General features: G+C 55.3%; 8 protein-coding genes across 8 annotated transcripts; 4 read left to right on the forward strand and 4 right to left on the reverse strand.

Moving 5' to 3' along the window:
* Positions 1–37: 37 nt before the first annotated feature.
* Positions 38–3,414, forward strand: LDX57_006283 (uncharacterized protein; the record flags this gene model as incomplete). Its single annotated transcript, XM_046087977.1, has 5 exons — positions 38–265; positions 333–1,078; positions 1,147–2,179; positions 2,228–2,905; positions 2,977–3,414. The coding sequence occupies 5 exons, from the start codon at positions 38–40 to the stop codon at positions 3,412–3,414; spliced, it is 3,123 nt and encodes a 1,040-aa protein (XP_045943945.1).
* Positions 3,415–3,715: 301 nt separating this feature from the next.
* LDX57_006284 (GMC family oxidoreductase) lies at positions 3,716–7,005 on the reverse strand. The gene is made up of 4 exons (XM_046087978.1): positions 6,875–7,005; positions 5,467–6,744; positions 3,956–5,417; positions 3,716–3,897 (listed from the first exon to the last, which is right to left on the reverse strand). Exons 2-4 carry the CDS (start codon positions 5,821–5,823, stop codon positions 3,851–3,853), a joined length of 1,866 nt encoding a protein of 621 aa, XP_045943946.1. The 5' UTR covers positions 5,824–6,744; positions 6,875–7,005; the 3' UTR covers positions 3,716–3,850.
* A 219-nt stretch (positions 7,006–7,224) lies between these two features.
* Positions 7,225–9,770, forward strand: LDX57_006285 (Zn(II)2Cys6 transcription factor; the record flags this gene model as incomplete). The annotated part of the gene is made up of 1 exon (XM_046087979.1): positions 7,225–9,770. Exon 1 carries the CDS (start codon positions 7,392–7,394, stop codon positions 9,768–9,770), a length of 2,379 nt encoding a protein of 792 aa, XP_045943947.1. The 5' UTR covers positions 7,225–7,391.
* Positions 9,771–10,052: 282 nt separating this feature from the next.
* Positions 10,053–11,535, reverse strand: LDX57_006286 (uncharacterized protein; the record flags this gene model as incomplete). The annotated part of the gene is made up of 7 exons (XM_046087980.1): positions 10,053–10,105; positions 10,199–10,337; positions 10,402–10,436; positions 10,529–10,951; positions 11,041–11,121; positions 11,182–11,294; positions 11,360–11,535. 7 exons carry the CDS (start codon positions 11,533–11,535, stop codon positions 10,053–10,055), a joined length of 1,020 nt encoding a protein of 339 aa, XP_045943948.1.
* Positions 11,536–11,975: 440 nt separating this feature from the next.
* On the reverse strand, positions 11,976–13,744 carry LDX57_006287 (uncharacterized protein; the record flags this gene model as incomplete). Its single annotated transcript, XM_046087981.1, has 3 exons — positions 11,976–13,004; positions 13,055–13,199; positions 13,257–13,744. The coding sequence occupies 3 exons, from the start codon at positions 13,742–13,744 to the stop codon at positions 11,976–11,978; spliced, it is 1,662 nt and encodes a 553-aa protein (XP_045943949.1).
* Positions 13,745–14,448: 704 nt separating this feature from the next.
* On the reverse strand, positions 14,449–15,168 carry LDX57_006288 (acetolactate decarboxylase; the record flags this gene model as incomplete). The annotated part of the gene is made up of 1 exon (XM_046087982.1): positions 14,449–15,168. One exon carries the CDS (start codon positions 15,166–15,168, stop codon positions 14,449–14,451), a length of 720 nt encoding a protein of 239 aa, XP_045943950.1.
* A 635-nt stretch (positions 15,169–15,803) lies between these two features.
* LDX57_006289 (thiamine pyrophosphate-binding protein) lies at positions 15,804–17,645 on the forward strand (the record flags this gene model as incomplete). Its single annotated transcript, XM_046087983.1, has 2 exons — positions 15,804–15,885; positions 15,943–17,645. The coding sequence occupies 2 exons, from the start codon at positions 15,804–15,806 to the stop codon at positions 17,643–17,645; spliced, it is 1,785 nt and encodes a 594-aa protein (XP_045943951.1).
* A 1,077-nt stretch (positions 17,646–18,722) lies between these two features.
* Positions 18,723–19,922, forward strand: LDX57_006290 (glutaminyl-peptide cyclotransferase family protein; the record flags this gene model as incomplete). The annotated part of the gene is made up of 1 exon (XM_046087984.1): positions 18,723–19,922. One exon carries the CDS (start codon positions 18,723–18,725, stop codon positions 19,920–19,922), a length of 1,200 nt encoding a protein of 399 aa, XP_045943952.1.
* Between the last annotated feature and the right edge of the window lie 10 nt (positions 19,923–19,932).

The raw sequence follows: 19,932 nt of genomic DNA on the forward strand, positions 1-19,932 counted from the left end.
CGAGTAGGTTAGCCAAAGACAGTGTATCCTAAGCACCATGGCCCATCTATCCCAAGAGCACGTCAAATATCTATACGAAAAATTTGGGGAATTGAAAGTCCTCGACGACATCATCCGCCACCGGGCTGCCGATGATCCTCCCGCGCCAATTCTGGCGTATCCACGCCCCGGTACAGTAGCGGACTATGAATACTTCACGGGGCGTGATCTAGATCGGTTGATTGATGGGGCGGCTAGACGATATCTGTCCTTGGGATTGAGCACGGTAAGAAAGCCACGCAGTCGAGATTATAGGTTGGTGCGGACATACCTCGCTAATCGCAGAATAACAGACTGACCACAAGGTTGTGGGCCTCCTCGCCCCGTCTAATCTCGACTTCATCGTCTCTTTCTTCGCACTTAGTCGTCTCGGACACACAGTTCTGGCCTTGTCGTTGCGAATCGCGTCTGTTGCAGTCATCAACCTCCTAAAACAGACGGACTGCGGCACAGTGGTGCATGGTGATACGGCGCAGATCGTGTCGACTCTTGAGAGCGTCAATGTCAACTATCCTATCAGGGCTTATGGTATTCCTTCGCGCAATGAATACGACCAGCCCCTGGGCACCGAGGAGCGGTTTACCCGGTCCATCGACCGAGAGCAAGAGAATACCGCGACGGCGTTGATCATGCACTCCTCTGGTTCGACTGGACTCCCTAAAGCTGTGATGCTCACGCACCGTGCCCTTCTCACGCATCCCACGCAAGGTTCGGGACTGCACAACTTTAACGCCCTGCCGTGGTACCATCTATACGGCGTCTCGACGTCGCTGCAGGCAATGTGGATGCGCAGGACGGCGCATCTGTACAATGCCGCCATGCCGATCACTTCAGAATCGCTGATTGATATCCTGGAGATAGTAAAACCAGAGGCCGTGCATACCGTGCCATATGTGTTGGGTCTGATGGCGGAGAAGCCCCGGGGGGTTGAGCTGCTGCGGCGATGTCAAGTCGTGACGGGGGCAGGAGCCCGTACTCCTGACGAACTGGGCGATCGGCTGGTCCGAGAGGGAGTAAATTTAGGAATTGTATTTGGAACGTGAGTCCATATCACGACACGTGACTAACGCTGTGCCTTAGGTTAGTTATGCTGACTTCAAAAATCAGGACGGAAGCCGGCCTCGCAGGCGATACAATGCGCCGAGCCAAAGGCGACGACTCTTGGAACTACATCCGCATCTACGCGAACATCCGGAAATACGTCCATATGAACCCTCTTGGCGACGGGTTGTATGAATGCGTGTATCTCAAAGGTCATTCGGCCCTGTCGACGTCAAACTCAGACGACCCGGCCCCTGGATCCTGGCACTCCAAGGACGTTTTCGTGCCTCATCCGACCATTCCAGAGGCGTGGAAATACGTCACTCGCATCGATGATCGGATCACCCTCATAAATGGAGAGAAAGTGCTTCCGCTTCCTATCGAGGGTCGTATCCGCGAGGACGAGCTTGTTCGCGAGGCGGTCGTCGTCGGCGTCGATCGCGCGATTCCCGGCCTCTTAGTCTTCCGAGCACCTGCCGGAGATCATCTCTCAGAAGGAAACTATCTCGATGCTATTTGGCCGGCAATTGCTGACGCGAACACCAGAGCTGAGGGCTTCTCGCAAATCACCAGGGAAATGGTGACTCTCATGCCCTCGGACGTGTCGTATCCACAGACCGACAAGAGAAGCATCATCCGCGCGCAAGTCTATCGCCAATTCGCGGAGCAGATCGAAGATATGTATGTGCGGCTCGAGGAGAACCACGAAGGACTACTTCAGCTGGACTTGCCTGGGTTGGTGGAACGGCTTCAGTCCATCTTCCGGGATATCGTTGGGGTGCCAGTTGAGTCTATAGAGACGGACTTCTTCACTGCTGGCGTAGACAGTCTCAAAGCGATCCAGATGCGCCGGATCATTCAGAAGACCATCGATCTGAATGGGCATACATTGCCACAGAATATCGTGTACAACAAAGGAAACGTGAAGAGGCTTGCTGCATATCTGCATGCCCTGGTCAATAATCAGATGGAGGCTGTGGCAGACGACGAGGAGACCAGCATGATGGAGTTGATTGAGCGATACTCGCACTTCCAAGAACACAAGTATTTGAATGGGGTCCTTAACGGACACGGGCCTGATGTTGATCGGAATGCCGTGGTATGTGTATAGATTAGCACAACTTGGGCTTCAGACTGACCTCATCAGATCCTCACCGGCGCCACTGGCTCTATCGGCGCGCATCTCCTGCATCAACTCCTATCCATGAACAACATCGGCACAATTTACTGCTTCTGCCGGGGCAAGAATCCAATCCTGCGTGTCCTCCGCTCCCTCGAATCTCGAGGCCTCGCCCTACCACGTCACACGTCACCAACTCGCATAATCGCCTTAACCACCGACCTCGACCAGACGGACTTCGGCCTCGACGCAACCACCCTGAAAGAACTGCTCCAGTCCGTCTCGCTGATCATCCACAGCGCGTGGCCGGTCAACTTCAACATCCCGTTGCATAACTTCGAGCCGCACATCGCGGGTCTACATAACCTGCTGCAGTTCTCGCTCTCTGTGCACCGACCGGACCCGGCACAGGTCTTTTTCTGCTCGTCGATCTCGGCCGCGTGGAACATCCCGTCCACCTCACAGGCGATTCCAGAGGCACCCATTGAGCAGCTAGGCTTCGCGGCAGGGATGGGCTACGCACAATCGAAGCTCGTTGGGGAACATATCGTGCGAAACGCGGCGCGGCGCGGGGCTAGAAGTTATGTGCTGCGCATCGGGCAGATCGTCGGGGATACGGTACGGGGCGTTTGGAACGAGGGCGAAAGTATCCCCTTGATGATCCGCTCTGCAAGGACGATGAAAATTTTGCCAGATCTGAAGGAGGTACTTACATCTTTCTCCCCTCCAGTACCTTATCATGTAGCATATACTAACCACCCGAGCGGGATAAACAGACATGCAGCTGGCTCCCCGTCGATATACTCGGAACGGCAATCCTCGAAATTGCACACACTTGCGCGCAAGGCCCGGTGCCGGCTGGACTGGACAAGGTAGACCCCCCTATTTTTTATAATCTCGTGAACCCGCACGAATTTGCGTGGCTGGACCTGCTGTCACGGCTGCGTACCGCGGGCCTAGAATTCACGACCGTTCCGTTTGCGCAGTGGCTGGACGGGCTGCGAGATAGCTCAGCGAGGGGCGAGGAGGAGCAGAATCCGGCCGTCAAGCTGGTCGAGTATTACGAGCAGACCTATACGCAGGGAGGGAAAAGTAGAGGAGCGAAGTTTGAGGTTGACGTGGCGCGGAGGGATAGCGAGAAGATGAGAAAGACGATTGACGTTGTGGGCATGGGGTTGGTAGAGAAATTCTTGGGGGTATGGGAGAGGCAGTAGATGATTAGATTTGATCGTGTCTTTTAATGCCAATCCTGGTGATCTTTTCGGTTCAATTTTGAAGTATTAGGAACGTGAGTGTTGTGACGGTTCTGGATGCAACGCTGTTAATGACGAAAAGGGGAATACTTGATTAGTGGTGATGAAGAGGTAGAAGGTTGGAGAGGAAGAAGAGGAAGAAAAAGAAGTCTTCGCACAAATAAGCGGATGAACCTCAGGCATCCAAGCACCACATGATCTACGCAAAGTCTTACCCTCTATCCACGTTATTAGGCCATTTGTGGTTCTCTTCTGAATGAGATGAAGATAGAAACAAGTTATATTTGCCCTAAAACTGCTATACATAGCTTTACATATCCGGTGACACTGAAGATCACACACCCCGACTCTAGCTCTATAACATGCCATTCTACACGAACTACGGAGCTTGCCTTACTCAACAAGCACCGGTGATAGCACAAGCGATCTTCTCGGCCAGCGCATCTACACTCAAGATTAGCTATGTACCTAACAGCATTAAGAAAGAACCAGGAACACTCACAAACAGTAGCCTGGGGATGACCCGGAGGCAGCAACGGAAACGCCGCCGCATCGACGACCCTCAGTCCCTTGACGCCAATCACCCGGGCCTCGGTATCGACAACCGCCATGGGGTTATCCTTCTTGCCCATGGCGCAGGTGCATGCGGCATGGTAGATTGTGTTGAAGCTCTTGCGAATGATCTCCTCGATCTGGGCGTCGGTCTGGACGTGCGGTCCCGGAAACGCCTCCTCGCCGATCACGAACGGCTTCATGGCTTTGGAGTTCCAGAACTCGCGCACCCGCTTGAACCCTGCGATCGACACCTCAATGTCGGCTGGGTCGGTCAGCCAGTTGGGGTTGATGACCGGGTCGTCGTACACGTCAGCCGAGGAGATGGTCAGGTTGCCTCGCGACCGCGGCGTGCAGAGGGCCACGGACAGCGTGGCGTAGTTGTATCCGTCGTGCGGGTCGCCCGTGGCCAGGTTGGCCTGGTATCCCAGGTAGGCACTCAGCGAGAGATACTCCAGCTCGGGCCAGTCGGCGGGATAAGTGGCTAGGGAGGCCAAGGTAGACTTGGAGAAGTGCGAGCGTAGACGCTTGGGGACCTTCTCCCAGGCGATCACGTCAGTGGTTGGGTTGGTGTACATGCCGGAAGCATTCTCATTGAACTCCTTCGCGGCAGCAGCGGCGAATTCGGGGTATCCCAGTGCCGACAGTGTGGGCGCGTTGACACGGTACGAGGGACCGAAGTAGATGTGGTCTTCCATGTTTTGGCCCACGCCGGGCCGGTCTGCGACGACGGGGATGCCCAGGGACTTGAGAGTTGATGCAGGGCCGACGCCGGAGACTAGGAGCAGTTGGGGCGAGCCAAAGGCACCGGCCGACAGGATGATTTCCTTGCGGGCGTTGAGCTGGTAGCTGAGTCCCTCGGTGTCGACGATCACACCGGTGGCGCGCTTGTTCTTGTCAAAGATGATCTTCTTGGCCGTGGCGGTCTGATACACCATGTAGTTGGAGTATCCGAGGCCTGTGCGCAAGAAGGCGGTTTCGGACGAGTCGCGCACCATGGTGGTGGCGTTGATGGTGAACATACTGTAGGACTGACCCAGGAGCGAGCCGCTCTGGAAGCCCGGCACGATGGGGATGCCCATGGCCTGCAGTCCCTTCGTCGCCCAGGTACCGAAGGCTTGCACATAGTGAGAGAAGGTCACCGACAGCGGACCGGAGCCGTTGCCCATGACGTGCGGGTCGTACTCGGCGGACCCGTTCTTGAAGCGCAGCTCCATGTTGGGCGGGGTGAATTTAATACTCTTCTCGAAGAACGGTAGGAATTTCTCAAAGGTGTAGCTCTGGTCTCCCACAGCATCGGCCCATCGCTTATATGAAGCCGTGGTGCCGCGTTGGTAGACCATGTAGTTGCGCGCTGAACTGCCCCCGAGGCATTTCCCGCGAGCATAGTGCAGCTTGTCGTTGTAGGAGCCCTAGATCTGGTTAGTCTGGACTCAACGGGATTGGGGTAAGGATACATACAGCTTGAGGGGTGGTGACGTATCCCCAGTCAATCAACGGCTGCCAGTCCGTCTCAGACCGGCCGGTATACGTTCCGTCGAAGGCAGGCACTTGGCTGATATTGCCATTATCGATCTCGTAGAAGCCACCGGCCTCAACGACTGCCACAGAGCCCTTCTGCTGCTCTACTAAACGAGTGGCCAAAGTCAAGCCGGCAGTACCGCCACCCACGATGATGTAGTCGAAGGTGGCATTGTTCCCGGGCACGCCAAAGGAGGAACCCAAGAGGCCGCGCGCTTTGATATGCGTCTCTGTCGGGATGGCATGAGCAGATACTGCCAAAGCAGTGAGTAGGCTCGCGGCGTGGCCAAGATGCATGGCGACTGGTGATGATAGTGATCGAGACTAGAAAGGGTCCTTTGAAGACGCCGTGTCTGAGTGACGAAGCGGGAAATGGATCGTCGTCGGCCAGCACCCAGCTTTATACTCATCGTCCTCGATTCTATGGCAGCTTCACGAACGGCACGGACACAAGCAAGCCATCATGCTGAGCAGCGATATCTCGTTTCCGAGCTCAGCCCATTCAGCTCCAGCAGCTCCAGGAGTTCCGGAGAATCAACTCCCCTTCTCCATCCAGGACATGGCGATGAAACGACATCCTGAACAGGATGGAATCGGCCCCCAAGCATCAGTCTACCTCGTATGATCTCACGCTAAGGATGCGTTCTCACACGGACCGGGGTACCTCCACGTGTATTGTCAGCCTCCTCCGGGAAAAAACAACATGAGGCATTCCGTCCCGACGGGTCTATCAAGTGCTGTAGGCAACCTGATTAGGGCAGGATGAGGGGGCCAAAACCTCGCCAATCACGGTCAAAAGGGTGCATCGGTACGATCCGCAGCCGAAGAGGCAGACTCCAGCTCGACAAGCGATAGACTGGCTGAGGTGAGACCGCAGTGGTTGGCGCCTCGCGAGAGCTAAATACTAGAGTCTCAACCTTAGGAAGACCTTCCAGAAGGAGATGGGGGAATACCTCATGGGGACGCGAAGGATGCGGAGATTTTGGCAGCAGATCCTTCGTGCGATCCGGCTTGATAGCTAAAGATTGGGACCATGAACAATGCCGATTGTCAGTCCGGCACGTCGAAGGATTTGCCCTCGGAGGCAGAGTTACTGCCAGGCCAATCGTGAGGCATTCTGTTCCCATATCGCTGGCCAGAGCCTGAGAACTATCTTTAACCCGTGCCAGGATGCTGGATTGGTCAGGTCTCGGCGAGATGCAGACTGGTTCGTATTGGCTGTTCTGGTTAGCTTTGACGACGAATCTATGACAGATGGATTTCCCTCACAGCCGGATCTTCAGGGCTAAACCGAAGGCGCCCTTGAGGATCAATTATAAGATTTCGAAGAGCGCTGGGGGGATCTCACCTCAGCACTAGCAGGTTGGGTCGGAGGAGCCGAGGATGATTCAGTCAGTGCTTTGGGAGGGTCTGTTCGAGGTCAGGATAGCCTTCTATAGGCGAAACAAGAGGAATAGAAATAGGAATGAAAGAGTAGAGGATACATCAAAGGGAAAAAGAGGAGGAAAGTCAAGAAGAAAGTGAGCAACGACAAGATGCTCAGGGAAGGCGAATTGCCTCCAACTGAATAAGCGACGGACAAAATGTAACCTCACCAACGCCAGCGACGCTGACTGGCTCTGCAACCCTCGTGGTTCGATCTGCCAGGTCAATCCACGTCCATCCTTGTCCCTGTCCCATCCATGTCGGCTTCAACTGCACATTTCTCCGCCTCGAACGAGGCCGAGCGGTTTATAGTGCGGTCGCCAAAACGGCGAGAACAAAGAAAACACGAACGTGTCTCCTTTTTTTCTTCCTTCTGGTCAGGGTGATTGATTGCCTGTCTTCGATCGTGCTTGAGATCCCTCATTGCAATTTCGACCGTCATGTTCTCAACGTTTGTCGCCCATTCCCACTCGCCCGATCGCCCGGATGCTCCCTCTGGCTCCTCCACATCGACCTCCACCACCTCCACTCCGCCGCTTCCTTCGCTTCCTCCGCGTTCCAAGCGCAGTCAGGTCGCCCGCGCCTGCGACTGGTGCCGCGTCCATCGCATCAAATGTGACAGCAGCCTCCCCTGTCAAAACTGTCGCAATCGCGGCGGTCATTGCAAAAAGAAAAGTGCTGCCGAGATCCGCACGCTGCCCCACGCCGTGCGAGAGATTGAGCGATTGCGGCAACGCGTGCAGGAATTGGAGGAACAAGTCGAACAGGCTGGTCGGACAGTGGTGCAGGGAGATCAGAATCAGAATTCGAATCAAAACCAGAATGACAAACCCAGGCAGCAACGAGGTCGGCCGTTGGGGACGCGACGAGGGGTGGATGGAATTCACACGCGCAGTGCCCACTCGTCGCAGACGCAGTGGTACGGTCCCTCGTCGGCCTTCTACTTCATCGGTCGCATGAGCGCCTATCTCAGCGCCGTGCTGGAATTGCCCGAGGACGAACATCAGATGCAGCCCAACTCCGCCAGTCGCTTCTTCACCAGTCCGACCTCCACCAAAGAGCCTCTTCCGGAGGAGCTACCGGCCGCGTCGGCCGTCGCGGCAGAGGAGTCCTATCTCAGTGGCATCGAGGAGGACTTCTTTCTGAATCTGTTCTGGCAATCCTACCATCCCATCTACCAGGTGCTGGACGAGGCCGACTTCCGAGAGCACTACAAATCGCTCTGGGTCGACTCGGCCACCACACGCAAACCCTCCGCCCTGGTCGACATCGTGCTGGCCCTGTGCATGCAGTATGGCGTCGCCCTAACGCCGCACGGAATTGCCGACCGACCCGACGGCCAGGTCGACCTCCACGACGCCAGCATCGCCGGTCGCTGGTACTACCGCCGGTCGCAAATGCTCCTAAACTCCGAGCTGGAAAGTCCGTCCATCGCCACGCTGCAGTGTCACATCTTCTCCGTCGTCTACCTCTGCAACGCCTCCTTCCAGAACATGGCGCACACGACCTTGGCGCTGGCGGTGCGCACCGCCCACATTCTCGGCCTGCATCTTGAGCCGCGCGAGAGCCTGCCACGACCCCAGCGGGAGCTGCGCAAACGCATCTGGTGGACGCTATACACCGTCGAGAGTAAGACGTGCATGAAACTCGGTCGTCCGTGCTCCATGCCTGACATGTCGGCCACCTGCTGCTTGCCCGCTGATGACCACGAGCTGGCACGCCTGTCGGTGTCCAACATCGCCGCGTACGGCGACCAAGTGACCTGGTTGACGTACAGTCGCCTCATGACGGAGCTGGTGCTGGCCGCGCAGACTGTCTATCTGAGCTTCTACGACGAACGGGCCGAGATCTTGACTACTCGCGAAGTCAAGAGCCTCTACACGGACCCAGCCGCGCTGGAAGCTCTGGCGGAGTTCCTCTCCTCGCAGCTGGGCAGCATGCGCGAATGGCTGCGCAACGTCCCGGACGGCATGAAGACCAAACGCAAAGATGGCGGGCAGTCATTCTCCACCGATCGATCGGCCCTCGACCTGGAGCGGTACGCGCCCTCGTGGCTGCAGCGTCAACGGCTCCTGCTGGAGCTCCTCTACCACAACCTGTCGATGAACGCCTACCGACCCTTCATCTGCTTCCCGGCGCCGTCTACATCACTATCAACCTCCACCTCCACCTCCCCGTTCCCCTTCCCCGGAACGGGCACCAGCAATGTCCATAGCAGCAACACCCCAGTGGTCGACGCGCATGCCGTTTCATGCGTGGACCACGCCATCGCCATCACGCACATTCTCCGACAGATCCTCCCGACGACCGACTTCCTCAAAGGCTGGTACGAGGCCTTCCAATGGCAATGGAGCGCCACGCTCTCCATGGTAGGATTTGTACTCGCCTACCCATCACACGCCTCGACGCCCGTCGCGCGCGCCGCTATCGACGACGCCGTCACGGTGCTCGAGATCTTCGGCCTGAATTTCGCCGTCGCCGGCAGCGCCGCGAACGTGACGCGCGGTCTCGCCGCCAAGGCCGATTACCTTGCCGCCGGCGGTGGTGGTGGTGGTCGGTTCGCCGTCCCTACGACCCTGACGCCGCCCTTTTCCGATCAGATGGAGCCGTTCCTGGCGTCGGTTGCTGCCGGTGGTGCTGCCGGTGGGGGCTCGGATCTGGCCGATGAGCCGATGACCACAGTGGCTATGTTTCAGAGTACGTTAGCGGGAGCGATGGGGTTGGCGCATAATGTGGACTCATTCTATAGTTTTGAGCCGTTGTATGCTGGGTCGAGGGATTTGGGGGATGCGTGGAATTTCGGGAATGAGGTTTTATGAGCCTGTGGTCTTCCGTGTCGATCGTCATGTCTGTCTATGTCCTTGTCCATGTCCAAGTGTGTATGTCCCATTGATGAATATGATGAATTACGATAGAAAGGCAGAATGGATGTAGCTGTGTAAAGAAACTTCTTTTTTTTCATTCCACTGTCAATCCATGTATGCATAATGCGTGCTCAACGAATCTACCAACTCCTCCTCTATGCGCCGCCACCACCCCGTCCCAAATTATTTCTCTCCCCTGCGTTCCATACTCCCAAATTCTGGTCCCGGGGCCTGATTCTACACCATCGTGACAACAGATCGGAATCGAACCGTTCCGTTCAGCATCGCCTCTGTTCAACGCGTTAGCCAATTCTTCATGCCAAAACACGCCTGAACAGATATCCAAAGTCTTGCGCCTGCGGGGGAAGAAGGGAGGGACATACGGTATGCGTCATTCACCCGTTCCAGAGGGAACTCCTCCACCATGCAGTTTATCTTGTGCAGTTCCGTGAATGCCAGGGCTTCCTCGGTGTCGTTGGAGTGGCCGGCGGGCCAGATCTGGACCGAGAGGCCGTATTTCAGCTGTAGAGTGTGTTAGCTTTCATTAGTCGCTGGATGGTGCTATAGGAGTAAGAAGGGGGCTTACCATGACGGCTGTGTCGATGGAGACTTCGCCAGGAACTGCATCACAACTCATCGTTAGCATCTATCCGCTTTACCTTTTTCATTCCATATCAAGATAAGACGAAGCAGTAAGGGAGGAGGGAACATACCAGACAGAATCAACAACTTCCCCAAAATCCCCAACCCCTTCAACAACCCACTCATCACTTCCGCCGTCGGCGCCGTCGTGACAGCCAACGACGCACCACCCAGCCTCTTCAGTGCATCGCCCGCGTCCTCCTTGCTCGAGTCAATGTACTCGTGGGCGCCCAGGTCGCGCGCAAACTGCTCCTTGCTGCCGTCTCGCGAGATCGCAACCACCCGGTACCCGAGCTTGCTGGCGTACTGGATGGCCAGGTGGCCGAGACCGCCGAGGCCTTGGATGGCAATCGTCTCGCCGACGGGGACGTTCATGTGGCGGATGGAGTTGAAGACCGAGACGCCGGCGCAGAGGATGGGGGCGTATTGGGCGGCCGGGAGGTGTGCGGGGACGTGGACGGCGGCTTCGGCGTTGATGAGGCAGTATTCGGCGTCTTGGTTGTTGTTAGTATTCGGAGTAGGTCATTGGGATTGACTGGGAGAGGAAGAGAAGGGGGATGGGGGATGGGGGAGGAAGACATACAGCCACCGTTCTTCGTCTCGCCGTTCACTTGTGCCTGGTCGCACATTTGGAAGAATCCTTTGCGACAGGCCTTGCAAGTGCCTGTTCCATTGTCAATTTCGAAATCCCTTCTCAAATCTAGGCGATGCAGAGAGAACCCACCGTCATGACCACCGTGCCATGCACCACCGATGCGATCGCCAGCCTTCCACCCAGACACGTTCCCTCCGACAGCAGCGACGTGACCGACGATCTCGTGGCCGGGGACGAGTGGACTTCAATTGAACCATTGTCAGTATACTATCCTCACAGTAAAAAGGGAAACCACAAGGGAACGCACAATCCTGCGCCCATGATATTGTTCTGCGCAAACATATCCGAATAGCACACACCGCAGGCCTCCACCTTGACGAGGATCTCATTAGGACCGGGAGGCGTCATCGGGACCTCCTCGATGACCAGCGGGGCACCGAGGGATTTGAAAACAGCCTGTTTGTAGGTCTGAGGGAGAGCCATTCTGCTGGTTGTGACGATTTTGCTTCTAGAGGAAAGGTCAAGAGGCAATGGGTGAAAGCAATCGAGAGAGGGATTTGGAGATTGGAGAAAATCTGGAGCTCGGCTGGAGCTACCCCGGACTATATATAGATTGACGGTGGCAATTGACAGGCGGGGTATCAAAGTGAAACTAAAAGTGATAAAGAAAAGGACCAATGTCTCACGGCTCCGGAGTTGGCATCCCTGCGTTGGTTACATCTGGCGAGGCTCCGAGGTTGGGACTGGAAGGAGTTGGCGGAGTTGGCGGAGAAGTAGAAAATTAGGGCTATGGAGCGGATGGAGTAAGATGAACGGAGATACCTAGACTCAACCATTGTACAACATTCTACAACTCGGAAATAAGACGAAGTTAAGTTAACTCCAGCAGACAGTCACTGACATTCTATACTCTACTCTAGACTCTATACAAACCGCCTCCTCGTCAAAAACAACGAACACACCGTCCACAACGCCCCCGCCGCAATCACCATGACCCAAACGTCTCCAATCGTCCTCACAATCGCATCCACACACCGTGCCCTCACCTCCGGCGTCGCATTCTGCAATAACTCGCTCCTCGCTCCGGCAATCGCCGCCCGGATCTGCGCGTCCGAGTACTCCGTCTCGCCCAGCACCGCCTTCAGGCGCTGCAATCCCAAGCTCTGGAAGATGCAGCTGGCGATGGCCAGCCCGATGAACTGGCTCGAGCCCTGCGAGATGTTCAGGTACTGGATCAGCTCCGCCACGCGGTCGGGTTTCACATAGAGCGGGCCCACGGCGTATCCGGCCTGCGTGGTTGTCATCCCCAGTCCTAGCAGCACCGCGTAGCCGTAGATGTTCGCTGCTGGGGTCGAGTATCCCACTGTGTACATGGCCGCCGCGCCGGCTGTGATGCACAGCCCGCTGAAAATGTACCAGAGGTTGTGGTACCCAGTCCGCCCCATGACGGCGCCGCAGGTTAGAATGGTAGCGACGTAAAAGCAGATGAACGGGAGGAGGCGCACGGCTGCCTGCGTGCCGGTATCGCCGTGCACGAACAGGAAGTAGAGCGGGATATAGTAGACCGAGACGAAGAGGGCCGCGCCGCCGCACGCCATGCAGACGTAGAGCAGGACGAGTTGCGGGTCGAGCAGGAACTCGCAGGGGAAGATGCGGTTGATGGGGTCGGTAAGGACCGAGTAGCGCTGGCTGATGCAGAAGATGATCGTGAGCACGCCGCAGACGACGAGCAGTGCGATAACCCGTCCGTCGCTCCAGGCCCAGATTGACCCGCCGAAGGTGAAGGCCAGAGCGAAGGAGACGTATAGACCGCCGTTCAGGACGATACCGAGCCAGTCGAGGGAGCGTACTTTCTCGAGGAAGGTCGTATCGGGGCGGCGAGGGAGCGGTGGAAGGACGAAGAGGTAGATGGGGGCCATGGCGCCAAAGATGACGAGATTTAGATAGAAGGCCTTTTCCTATTAGCTAACCGTGTCTTCGAAATAGAGCTCTGGTGGCATACCCATCTCCACGTCGCCGCACTATCTGCCAACGAACCTCCCACGATGGGACCCAGAATGCAGCCACTACCGTAGACGAACCCGGTCATTCCGATGTAAAACGGCTGTTCCTGAGGACTACTCATGATGGTCACCAGATTCAGTGTCCTAACCCTCTAGTCAGCATCTACTTGCCCATTTGAATATGAATTCGAGATGTCATACCCCAAGTACATGCCCGCTCCCCCAGCACCAGCCCACACCCTTCCAATGATAATCGCATTCATCGATGACGCGGCACCGCACAGCGCACTCGCCGCCGCAAACATAGTCAAACAACTCAGAAACACCCATTTTGCATCGAACGTGCCGAACGCCTTTCCAAGCGGCAGGATGGCCACCGTCGACCCCAGCGTGAACCCAACGCCCAACCAGCCCAACTGCGTCACGTTGTCAAACGTCTCCGATACCACCGCTTGGATGTCGGCGGCGATGGTTGTGTCCAGTCCGTAGAGCACATTAGCTGAGAAGATGGCCACACAGACGAGGAACCACCGCACGCCAGTGACGGTGCGTTTGCGGTCTCCGTCGTCGGTGTCTGAGGTCGGGGGCGAGTCGGATGGCGGACTGGGGTTCTCGATGTCGGTGACGGGGATCTTTTCGAGCTGGCCGCTGAGGCTTCCCGAGCTGGGGGTTCCTGTTAGTTCCGTCATCTTGTGTCTTGTCGTCCCTGCAAGTATAGAATCGAGCAACGGAGAGACAGAAGATGCTAGACGCGTTGCCTAATGGGGTTGGATGTATATATATCGGACGGCACGGGAACCTTGGAGACCCATGGCGTCTTATGGCGTCTTCGAACCCGATTTGAAATTATCCATATCAAATTCGTATAGGGACTTGTCGTTAGCAGGAAGTATGAGATGCAGCGTCGGGTCGTGCATTGTTGGTTGTGCGGCCCCGGAGTTGCCGGAGTTCAGCCCAAAGAGACTCGCCTCGACAGGGGTTGCGCAGAACTTGCCTCCGTTGTCTCCCTTGAGTATAGCACGGCCATAAGAAGACCAATTATTTATTTCAGTCCATGCTTTATCCCCGAGTCTAGATGAAAGAGACACACTCCGGAGCCCCCATTTGACCCCGACGGGGCAAGCAATCGGATGCAGCGCCAGCACTCCGTCGAGACCGAGTTGTTCTCTCTCCGACTTGGCACTACAGGATGTTGATTAGGGCTTCGGTCCTATAAGGCTCTTTGAAAACAAGTGACTGGCTTCATTCTATCGTCTTCTGTGGAACATAAATTGTTTCGGAGCTTCCGAACGCTATGATGGAGGGATATTCTAATAATCTAAGAGCCTCGGTCTATACCAACAATGAGCTCCCTATCCATCCCAACTCCAACGAAAGGGATAGTTCCTTGAATCTAAGCCCCTTCAGCAGCATGTAACTCCTTCTCTGCCACATTTCCAACCGGAGCCTCGTGAAATTCTTCCCCAGCTGGTACTTCCACCCGATAATCCCGGATCGGCGCCGCCGCAAGTTTCACCTCTTCCCCGTCCGCCTCGAACCCAACAACATGGCCGCCGCTGGCGCCGTCCTCAGACATGAAATGAAGATGGAACCCGGCCACGCTGAACCCGCTAGTATACGGTGGGGACCAAAACCCGAAGATCACGCCGCGGACGTCGCGGCACTCCTTAATGACCTGGCGCGCGGCGAGGGTTTTCAACGATTCCCGTGGTCGGCTCTGCGCGGGGATCACGCGGAAACAGATTTTGCGGAACCACGCGTCGAGCCGAACGGAGATAAAAGTGTTTTGTTGGGTTGGGAGGAGGGGGGAGAGGGCGTCGGATAGAGATGCCATGGACAGACGGGGGAGGCTTTTGAGCAGACTGGGCTGGAAGCGGGTGATCACCACGTAGGGCAGGGTGGCGGTCGCCGAAAGGGCTCGAGGCGGCTTTCTAGGGTCCGAGGGGAAGTGATAGGCTTTGCTGTCCACGATCACGATCTCGCCATCCAAGCCGCGGATGGTCCCCAGACCGTGGTCGCCGTGCTGGAGGACTTGCTGAACACTTCGGCCTTCGTGACAGATGCCGTGCATGAGGGCGCTGAGGAGCGAGTATTGGTATATTTGGTTGGCCATTGTTATTGAAGATAGGTTTCCTGGTGAGGAGCACGGGATGAATGGGAGAGCTGCCTTGAGAAAAGGATGGGATAAATATAAACGCAGAGAGTGGCCGTTGTGCTCTCGAGGCAGGCGTGGATACCTAACCGGTTTCCAGGCAGCGTCGTCAACACTGATGACTTCATTCTGTTATCTGGAATTCCATCAAGAAGTCATAGAAAGCATTCCAGGAAACTTCGTGCCTACAATCTGTGCCCTGAGATGTCATTGGCACATCTTGGCAAAGAGGTTACACATGATGTGCCCTACTAGGTCATCCCTTGATCAAAGATTTCCAAATAGGCCTTTTGCAGATGGTGCATTCCAGGTCCATTCAACATGGTCTCTGGGTCATTACTGCCTTCGCAATCTAAGAATCAGCGACCCGCGGAGATAACAAGCAAAGCAAGGGAGGGTGAAGCAGGGTAACACAAAAACATACCGAAAGCCTATTCAACCTTCTCGGAGGAAGTTTCCCTCTTTTTGCACGTCATTCAAGTCAGTAGAATATGAACCGGTGAATAGGTATATATTCTGGCGTGTGCTCCACGAAATGGACCGCAAAAGGGTAAATGCAAATAGAGAGAAACTCGGAAGACAACAGAATAGCAGTGATGGAAAGACAAAAGCTCGTCGGTCTTTCGGGGGGTGATGCTCTGCGTGAACTCCTCTACGACCAGGAAGTGAAACATATCTGTACGAGACTCACCTGCTTCTAAAAAGAAAAACCCGTACACTACTAACTACAATTAGTTGGATATCCCGGTGGTGCAGCCCTCCCTCTTTTCGACGGCATCTATAACGCATCGCGTCTTAAGTTCGTCCTTGTCCGCCATGAACAAGGCGCCGGTCACATGGCTGAAGGTTATGCGCGATCCAACGGTAAACCCGGCGTCGTCTTAGTGACTTCGGGTCCTGGTAGCTCGAACGTGGTAACCCCTATGCTAAATGCCCTGCTCGACGGGACACCCATGGTGGTGATCTGCGGTCAGGTTGGAACCGCCGTTCAAGGTACGGGTGCCTTCCAGGAGATCGACGTCGTGGAACTGGCAAAATCGTGTACCAAATGGGCGACCTGCGTGCAGAGCGTTGGCCAACTTCCAAATGCAGTGGAGTCGGCCTTTCGCTGTGCTATGGAGGGACGACAGGGACCCACGCTCATCGCTGTGCCGAAGGACGTTGGCCTTGCGACGATTGAGATGAACACGCTGCCATCCCCTGCTTCTGTGTCCACACATTTGATAGAGGGAGGGGACGCGTCTAGAGGGAATCCTGAAATAGCTCCCATGCGCAGCGCTCTTGGCCGACACAGGCAGCTGGACCGCGTATCTATCTTAATCAATTCTGCTAAATCCCCTGTGATAATTGCCGGGAACGGGGTCCTCGCCAGTCCGAACGGTATAAATCTCTTATCACAACTCGCTGAGAAGAGGGGTATCCCGGTCACCTCAACGCTCCTCGGCCTAGGGTGCTTGGCTCAGACTCATACCCTCTCAATGGGCATGCTAGGCACGTATGGAACACCACACGCCAACCTGGCCGTGCAAAATGCAGATTTGATCCTGGCAATTGGGGCCAGATTGGACGAGCGTGCCGTCGGGAACTCGCAGAAATTTGCCCCAAATGCTCAGGTCAAGGGAGCAGGAGGAATCATTCAATTTGATATCAGTCGCAACACTATTGGGAAAGTCGTTCGCCCGACGGAGATCATTTTGGGAGATCTCTCCGAAACTCTTCCTTTGATCATGTCCGACCTGAAATACACAGCGCACAGGCGGGACTGGCTTGATCAGATCAATCGCTGGAAGATAGAGAATACTGTCCCGCGCCATCTTCCATCGGCTCCTATGCGCCGTGCCTCTAATCCTCTCCCGCAACAGGTAATCGGCGAATTGAATCGGCAGACCTCCCACTTGAAACACAACATCCTGGTCTCCTCTGGAGTCGGTCAACACCAAATGTGGGCGGCTAAATATTTTGAATGGCAAACTGGCCGTCCGTTCATCACCTCCGGGGGTCTGGGAGCCATGGGCTTCGGACTTCCCGCTGCCATAGGGGCCAAACTAGCCCGGCCTGACTGCGAGGTTATTGACATCGATGGCGACGCCTCTTTCTGCATGACCATGGCAGAGTTGCTTACCGCGTCACAACACGGAATAGCAGTCAAGGTCGTCATTCTCAACAACAGCCAGCAGGGAATGATCACCCAGCTGCAACGATCCGCTTACGGGGGAAGAGAATGTCATACTAGGCAAGCAAACCCGGATTTTGTGGCATTGGCTCGTAGCATGCACTGTCACGGGGCGAGATACATGCCTGGTCAGGACCTGTCGGCGTCTATTCGCTGGCTCCTGCGGTGTCAAGGCCCGGCGGTGCTGGAGGTGGCGGTTGCCGACACTGAAATGGTGCCTATTGTGCCAGAGGGACAGGCCCTTGATGACATCAAACTAGACTAGATTTCCAGAAATGCAGTGGGTTCACAATACGTGGCTGGTAATGGTTTCAAAAAGGTTCCTCAAAATGGCTGGCTGCATAAACGGCCGAAACGATCCCTTGCTTAAAAAGCATCCTTGTCGCTGTCCAATGGGATGATCATCACACCATCTTCCACTCCAATGATTAGCATTGAGCATGCAGAAACACAGGGAATGTGTATTGTATAAGCCACCTAAGCTTCTGCTGTGACTCCTTCCTGGTAACCAGGAGGAAGAAGCCATCACTGCTGCTCACATTGAAGTAGTATGTAGAATATCTGGCATGCAAGCTCCCTCGAAACGTGGAAGAATTTTCCGAGCCAATGACAAACTCAATTTGGATTGTAGACCGAGTTATCTCTGGGAGTACCGAGACCTCGGCGAGGCTTCATCTCATCTGTCAAGTAGTCAATCGCAAGTTCTAAAGTTGTACAAGAGGCCTAGACAGAGTTCTTGCGTGGAGGATCAGTATGTGAGAGAGACAATTACTTCTCGGGTTTAAGCTTGTTCCAGCCACGCCTTATTCATTATCAGTTTGAATGACAGCCCACTGTCATTGGGCCTGCTGGTAAATGTTCACACGCCGGACGTGGCATTATATACCACGGGCAGAAAAGCTATCAAGATGGAGCATCATTTCCCCAAGGATGAGGTGAATTAACAATCGATTTCGAGGTGTATGGTATTGCCAATAGCATGATAGATAATTGGATGTCCGATGAAGCAACCTCCAATACTCGTTGGCCTCCGTGAATAAGGTCAATAAGAGGGAATCCACGGTAGGAAAGGAAAGACAAAGAAAGCGGAGAGCGAACGGCGCTAGTCCCGAACAGGCACTCCGTATGGGGATGAAACGTGACCGGGCTTGGCACCACTTGGCCCCCTGCGATACCCCGACTGCGTCCTCCGTCATCGCTGCGGTTCTCAGCATCTGGAAGCATCTGGGTGTCCATCCTTGCGGTTTATCTGCGTCGCCTCGATTGACCGACGAGGAGTCATCTGCGTGGATTGTCTGCCACTAGGGTTGAGGGTGCCGTGACAATACAATCGCTCTTCACCATGTCTACCTACCGCCCGTCATCCCCGTTACTCTCCTTCTGCGTCGCGTTGCTATTTCTTCTTCAGCTGGGAAGCTCCTACCAAGACATCTCCGACGACACCCTGAAATCCCTCCCCCGGCCGAATAACGACTTCGATGTCAACAATGGAGCGCTATTAGCCCCTATCCTAAGGCCTCGTGTTTCCGGCACCGAGGGCTCTACGGCTGTCCTCAACCACTTTGCGAACTTCATCCGAACATCGCTCCCCGACTGGAACATTGAATTTCAGAACTCGACATATACTACCCCTGTCTCGAACGGGAAAGAAGTTCCCTTCGTCAATTTGATCGCATCTCGCGATCCTCCGTGGGCAAAGAAGGGGGATGTCGGACGATTGACACTGGTCGCGCATTATGACAGTAAATATGAACCGGAGGGATTTATTGGGGCCATTGATAGCGCTGCACCGTGCGCGATGCTCATGCACACCATGCGCAGTGTTGATGCAGGGCTAACGGAGAAGTGGAAAGCGATGAAAGCGGAGGGCCGGACCCACGCGTCGCTGGAAGAGCAGAAGGGCATCCAGATCATCTTTCTAGATGGTGAAGAGGCGTTTAAATCGTGGTCCGATACCGATTCACTGTACGGTGCTCGTTCCTTGGCGCAGCAATGGGACTCGGAAGTCAACCCGGCTATGTCGACTTTCAAATCCCCACTGTCGTCGATCTCCCTGTTTGTGCTCCTGGATCTGCTAGGCGCCAAGGGCCCGACTATTCAATCGTATTTCGGAACGACCCATTGGGCATACAAAAAGCTGGCGGCGCTGGAACGCCGTTTTCGCGACCTGAAACAGTTTAAATCGGCCGCGCAGGATTCCCCCGAAGGCGCGTGGTTTGTGCACGATTCCAAGAACGAGCATGAGCTCAGTCCTTATCTTTCTATATTGGATGACCATATCCCGTTCCTGGCCCGTGGTGTGGAAGTTCTACATGTGATTGATGTACACCCCAGCGGCGGGTTCCCTGAGGTATGGCACAACCAGCGGGGTATACCGGACGACGGCGAGCACTTGGATGGCAACACCGTCGAAGATTGGAGTATGCTCGTCACTGCTTTCGCTGCCGAGTGGATGGAATTGGAGGGCTTCATGCCGACGCACACCGACGACAAACGATCGGCTCCAAAGACAGAATACAAGTGGGATAAAACCGAGTTGTAAGCTTTGCCTG

This window comes from Aspergillus melleus (genome assembly GCF_016097325.1).
Source record: "Aspergillus melleus strain CBS 546.65 chromosome Unknown contig3, whole genome shotgun sequence".
Lineage (NCBI taxonomy): Eukaryota > Fungi > Ascomycota > Eurotiomycetes > Eurotiales > Aspergillaceae > Aspergillus > Aspergillus melleus.

Excerpts from the sequence above, each read along its gene's own strand:
- LDX57_006284 (XM_046087978.1), bottom strand. The coding sequence starts at position 5,823 with ATGCATCTTGGCCACGCCGCGAGCCTACTCACTGCTTTGGCAGTATCT. Across the intron at positions 5,418-5,466 it reads ACGTCACCACCCCTCAAGCT|GGCTCCTACAACGACAAGCT; the intron begins GTATGTATCCTT and ends AACCAGATCTAG. Across the intron at positions 3,898-3,955 it reads TCATCCCCAGGCTACTGTTT|ATGCGCTGGCCGAGAAGATC; the intron begins GTGAGTGTTCCT and ends TCTTGAGTGTAG.